At 45.9% G+C, this 6,319-nt stretch overlaps 1 protein-coding gene across 1 annotated transcript in view; it reads left to right on the top strand.

The window, feature by feature from the left end:
• LOC311044168 (actin filament-associated protein 1-like 2) overlaps positions 1–6,319 on the top strand; it is a 32,579-nt gene that overhangs the window by 24,093 nt on the left and 2,167 nt on the right. Inside the window, exons 10-14 of the mRNA XM_084055587.1 lie at positions 1–215; positions 1,193–1,308; positions 2,588–2,735; positions 5,041–5,107; positions 5,886–6,049. The exon at positions 1–215 is cut by the window's left edge and continues 24 nt beyond it. Coding sequence (XP_083911713.1) covers positions 1–215; positions 1,193–1,308; positions 2,588–2,735; positions 5,041–5,107; positions 5,886–6,049 — 710 coding nt within the window. The remainder of the gene's footprint in view (positions 216–1,192; positions 1,309–2,587; positions 2,736–5,040; positions 5,108–5,885; positions 6,050–6,319) is intronic.

The following is a 6,319-nucleotide window of genomic DNA, read 5'->3' as shown; positions in this document are numbered from 1 at the left end:
GCCAATGGCAGAGCCTCCTGTGTCAGGTGGAGGCGGGACTTCTGAAGATGTTCGGGGAGGGGGAGGAGCATGTGGAGGAGGAGGAGGAGGAGGAGGAGCGGACTCCTCAGTACACGGTCCATCTGAGAGGGTGTGAGGTAAAACCCGGAGCCGACACCCAGACCTCCTACCGGATCACTCTGCTGCAGCATGGAGACACTGTGGCCGTCCTGGAGGTACGCCTCCTGCTGGCAATAAACACACACTGCAACTAGTCCTCACTTTCTCACCTTTCTCACCTTTCTCACAACTCTGAGAAAGTTCCATTTGTTCTCAGAGTTACAGACCTGTAACTCCCCGAGTACCCCTGGGGGTCCCCGAGAGTACGCGAACCCCTGGGGGTTGCCGGACGCTAATATCGTTTCTCTGGGACAGCGCTACTCAACCCGCAGCCCGCAGCCCGCGGGCCGCATGCGGCCCCAACGCAGCGTCTCTGCGGCCCCTCATGTTCAAACCAAATTACATTTTTAAGCACAGGATAAAAGATATACATTTCTGTTCTAATATATGGGTTGCTTCATTTTTTTTTCAAAAACAAACAGACAGACATATACAGGTGCGTCAATTGTTACAGGTATAATGCATAGTTTTCTAAGCGTTTCAGGGTTTTTGGGGTGTTTGACCCCCACATTTTTTCAGCCAGGATAGGTGTCCCTTATTTCATATGGTGAAATGTCATTATTTCACGTGTCAAAATGTACATTTTCTTATAACAATAACGATGTGTAGTGTGTGTTAAAAAAATCGAAAAATCCAAAATAAGACCGTTATTTTTAGCTTGCGGCCCTTGGACTTTTGGTATTTTTCTGAGTGGCCCCTGAGCCATCTTAACCCATTAAGACCTGGAACTGTGTCATTTTTAGATTTGAGCTAAAAAGCATCATTTTACACTTTGGGCTATTCAAAAATAGCAGATCTACAAGCTCATAGCGCGGCACCGAGTGTTATAGAAACATAGGTTTTTCAGAAAACTGTTGAGATGTAGGAGACATGTAGAATCGGTTTCATGTCTCAATGGGTTAAGTTGAGTAGCTCTGTTCTAGGATGAGCAGGGCGGCGGACGGCCCCGTCGTCTGACGTTTCAGCACCGTTGGAGTTATGTCCCGATAGAATCCTAACTCCCTTCCTTCCTCCCTCCCTTCCTTCCTAACAGGCTGGTTGCCACGACGACAAGGATCGATGGCTTCAGCTGCTGCAGGACGGAGCTGTCAATCATCATCATCATCACCATGACGACGACAACACACTGGAGAAGACAGAAGCACTCAGGTTGTCACACACACACACACACGCACACACACACACACGCACACACACACACACGCACACACACACACACGCACACACACACACACGCACGCACGCACGCACGCACGCACGCACGCAAGCACACACACACGCAAGCACACACACACGCACACACGCACGCACACACACACACACACACACACACACACACACACACACGCAAACACGCAACCTTGGTTAAAAGGTTTACAGATCCACTCTTATAGTTGATTCACTGTCTTTTTTGCTTTTATTTTAATGTTGTTTTATGCTTTTGATTTTCTTTTTTGCTTTATAGAGGATATGCGTGTGACATCATCATCAAACCCGGAAGTTATGCAGGAATGCCTACTGAGTGTCAAAAAAAGACTTTCTGGCCTTGACAGCCCATGCATCCAAACAGAAAAGTCATATCTGATCGCATTAAACAACATTAAACAATGTTAAACAATGTTAAACTCACTTTGCATGTTGCTTTGCCACTCGATGTGCCACTCGATGTGCCATTCACTTTAAGCATGCACATATCCTCTATTGTTAAATTAGTTGTACTTTTTCTGTAATTGTATTGTTGCTCTCTAAAGCACTTTGAGCTGCATGTCATGTCAAATAAAGTGTATTATTATTATAATTGTATATCAGACATACAGTGTAGATATAAACCTTCAGGAAACACTTCCTGGTCCACTCCTAAATGTTGGATGGGGTTCCTCCGGTTCCTCCGGTTCCTCCGGTTCTGCATCCCAAGCCTAGAACAGTGGTTCTCAAACTTTTTCGTGCCAAGGACCCCCAAATAGACACTTATTAGACCGCGGACCCCCATTTGAAAATATAAGCCAGGGACCCCCATAATAGAAGATTTTTACGGCTCTCTAGCAGTGATTCTCAACCATTTTAATGTCAAGGACCCCCAGTTTGACATGCATTAGGGCTGCGGACCCCCATTTAATGGCATCTCTATCTCTGGGACCCCAATTCATATAGTAAAATCAATGTTAATTTAACTCAGAGAGTGTACAAATGGAACCAAATGGACCCGTAAGGGTCCATTTGGTTCCATTTGTACACTCTCTGAGTTACAGACCCATAAGGGTCCATTTGGTTCCTGTCCATCATTTAGCTGGGGACCCCCTGGAACCCCCTCAAGTACCCCTGGGGGTCCTCGGACCCCACTTTGAGAACCAATGGCCTAGAAAGCAGTAAAATGAATGACATGAAGAATACAATAACATGTAATAATATAATAAACTCTCCTCCTCAGTGGACTGAAGACCCACCGCTTCCCCACCTCCTCCTCCTCCTCCTCCATCTCCTCCTCTTCCAACAACTACATGTTGGACCCCTTCCATCTGAGTGGTACGGCCCAGCCTCAACCCATCTACTCCAACGCCTCCATACTGGAACACATGGTACGCTCCGTTCTATAGGGGTTTCTTACTTAGGCAATTGGCACTGGGTGAAAAAATGGGTTACAAAATCGCGGGGGAGAAAACAAAGAACGTATGTGTGCTTGTGCCATGAAGATGATATCCGCCCCAAGTTCTCCCACACAACTATCCTTCTCCGTTCTCTACACTGGCTCCCCGTAGCGGCTCGCATCCAGTTTAAAACCCTGGTGCTAGCCTATAGGGCAGTGAAAGGAACAGCTCCTTCTTACCTCCAGGCTATGGTCGATGCTTACACCTCTGCCCGACCACTGCGGTCTGCCACCTCGGGGCGACTGATTGCCTCGTCGCTCGGTGGTCCTTCTGGTCGATCTACACGGTCACGGCTTTTTACTGTTCTGGCCCCACAGTGGTGGAATGAACTTCCCACTGATGTCAGGACAGCAGAGTCACTGATGTCAGGACAGCAGAGTCACTGATGTCAGGACAGTAGAGTCACTGATGTCAGGACAGTAGAGACACTGATGTCAGGACAGCAGAGTCACTGATGTCAGGACAGCAGAGTCACTGATGTCAGGACAGCAGAGTCACTGATGTCAGGACAGCAGAGACACTGATGTCAGGACAGCAGAGTCACTGATGTCAGGACAGCAGAGTCACTGATGTCAGGACAGCAGAGTCACTGATGTCAGGACAGCAGAGTCACTGATGTCAGGACAGCAGAGACACTGATGTCAGGACAGCAGAGTCACTGATGTCAGGACAGCAGAGTCACTGATGTCAGGACAGCAGAGTCACTGATGTCAGGACAGCAGAGTCACTGATGTCAGGACAGCATAGTCACTGATGTCAGGACAGCAGAGTCACTGATGTCAGGACAGCAGAGACACTGATGTCAGGACAGCAGAGACACTGATGTCAGGACAGCAGAGACACTGATGTCAGGACAGCAGAGTCACTGCCCATCTTTCACCGCAGGCTGAAAACCCACCTCTTCAGGAAACACTACCCTTCCTCTCTGTCTGGCCTACTTGTTGTTAACTAGTTGTACAAACTCTTGTTTTATTGTTGTATTGTTTTATTGGATCTTGTTTAGTCTATACAATTATTTGTTTTAGCTCTTGCTCATTTGATGTTGCTATTTTGTCTCATCTGTTTAATAAAGTAGGTAGCTGATATATTACACTTTTACCTTAGCGCTATAGGTATACTCTTAGTTGCTTGTTTTAGCAGAAAATGCACTTAGGACCTCTGGTGATTAGTAGTTTCATTCCCTACCTACAGTATGTTGAATGCACTTATTATAAGTCGCTTTGGATAAAAGTGTCTGCTAAATGACTGTAATGTAATGTTATGTAATGTAATGTAATGTAATGTAATATCCAAAGTGCCCTCCCTCTCATGAAACACAGTGTGTATGGATACGGGCCTTAAACGAAAGTCCTTTATACGTTTGCAGCGTTGTCTCTCTGACAGTGCCCGTGCACAGTTTGATCGTTCATCCCATAACTTGGGGCGCTATAACCATGGCGACGGCTATAACCATGGCGACGGCTATAACCATGGCGACAATAGCTCCCATAGCCCAAACTCAGAATCTCCGGCGTTGACATAAAAGCGTTAATAAACAGCTTACATTTTGGGGAAGTTAAAAAGCGGTGTCGCTATAGAGCGTCGCAGTTCCCGCCCACTTCCTGGTGCCGGAAGTAAATACTCAATGCATTTTTCCCATTGACTTTTACAAAGATATTTATATAAATGAATTTAAGCCTAGAATCAAGCTATCCAGGATCCTGGTGAATCATGACCATAAAACGTTTGATTCTGTGAAAAAACTTTTTTGAAAACGGCAAAACAAAGGGTATTTATTAAATATAGTTTATCATATCATTAAATATAAAATAAAAAAAAATCACAGAAAAAAAGGTTTTATGGTCATGATTCACCAGGATCCTGGATAGCTTGATTCTAGGCTTAAATTCATTTATATAAATATTTTTGGAAAAGTCAATGGGAAAAATGCATTGAGTATTTACTTCCGGCACCAGGAAGTGGCGGAACTGCGACGCTCTATTAGGTGCGTATGCTAATGGGAAGGGGCCGTGTGCAAATTCTGATCAATTGCTCCAGCCAATGAGGAGAACCGGGCGGAACAGACAGGTTCTGTCCACAGAGGTTTCCTTAATTATATGTAGCAGGAGGAGGATGTTCTATGTATATTCTTATAGTTCTCTCTACCTCCTCTCTCCTTTTTCTCTCTCCCTTCTCCTCTTAATCCCTCCATCTCTTCACCTCCTCTTCCTCTTCCTCTCCTCTTCCTCTCCATCAGTTCCAGACCAATCAGGATGTGGCACAAGGAGACTCCGTCACCTATAGCAACACAGTGTTCAGTCACAGTGAGTCACATGATCACATCCCCTAATGCATTGGTTCTCAAAGTGGGGTCCAGGGACCCCCAGGGGTCCTTGAGGGAGTTCCAGGGGGTCCCCAGCTAAATGATAGATTAGGCACCAAATGGACCCTTATGGGTCTGTAACTCTGAGAGTGTACAAATGGAACCAAATGGACCCGTTAACACACATATGTGTGTGTGTGTGTGTGTGTGTGTGTGTGTGTGTGTGTGTGTGTGTGTGTGTGTGTGTGTGTGTGTGTGTGTGTGTGTGTGTGTGTGTGTGTGTTTGTATTACTATACTTGCGAGGACCAACTATAGTAGAATTTGAAGAAATATACATTGTGACGACCGTTTTCCTGGTCCTCACAAGACAAATGGTTGTTTTATAGTTAAAAAAAACATGTTTTAGAGATACGTTAACAATCAGAAAAACATTCAGGTCAGGATTAGACACTTAGAGGTTAGGTTTAAGGATTGGAATTAGAGTTATGAACATGATTTATACTTAGTTGCGCGCCATGTGTCATTCACCAAAAAATAGCCGATCTTGTGGGCTTGTAGATCTGCTGTTTTTCGGCTTACGGTTAAAACTGGCAAAATATATGTATTTTTTAATGACATTCATAAAATGGCTGTCCTAAAGCGTTGATGTCCTCACAAGTATAGTAATACAAACCTGTGTGTGTGTGTGTGTGTGTGTGTGTGTGTGTGTGTGTGTGTGTGTGTGTGTGTGTGTGTGTGTGTGTGTGTGTGTGTGTGTGTGTGTGTGTGTGTGTAACAGACATGAAGGTGGAGCGGGGGGTCCAGAAGTTGGAGCTGGCGGGGGGGAACATGGGGGCGGTGCACCTCAGAGCGGGGTCGGAGGTCAACCTGGCGTCTGCTGGGAAGCAAAACAAACGCACCTCCTTCAGACAGAGTCTGGCCTTCTGCAGCGAGAGAGCTCAGGTTAGACTCCTCCTCTCTCCTCTAGTGAACCTGTTGAATTCCACCGAAAACTCTGCTGTTTTCTAATTGTGTGTGTGTGTGTGTGTGTGTGTGTGTCTGTCTGTCTGTCTGTCTGTCTGTCTGTCTGTCTGTCTGTCTGTCTGTCTGTCTGTCTGTCTGTCTGTCTGTCTGTCTGTGTGTGTGTGTGTGTGTGTGTGTGTGTGTGTGTGTGTGTGTGTGTGTGTGTGTGTGTGTGTGTGTGTGTGTGTGTGTGTGTGTGTGTGTGTGTGT

Source organism: Gymnoscopelus microlampas (assembly GCF_963454915.1).
Source record: "Gymnoscopelus microlampas genome assembly, chromosome: 4".
NCBI classification, from domain to species: domain Eukaryota; kingdom Metazoa; phylum Chordata; class Actinopteri; order Myctophiformes; family Myctophidae; genus Gymnoscopelus; species Gymnoscopelus microlampas.
Note: the sequence above shows the minus strand (reverse complement) of the source record. Positions and strands in the feature narration are given on the sequence as shown.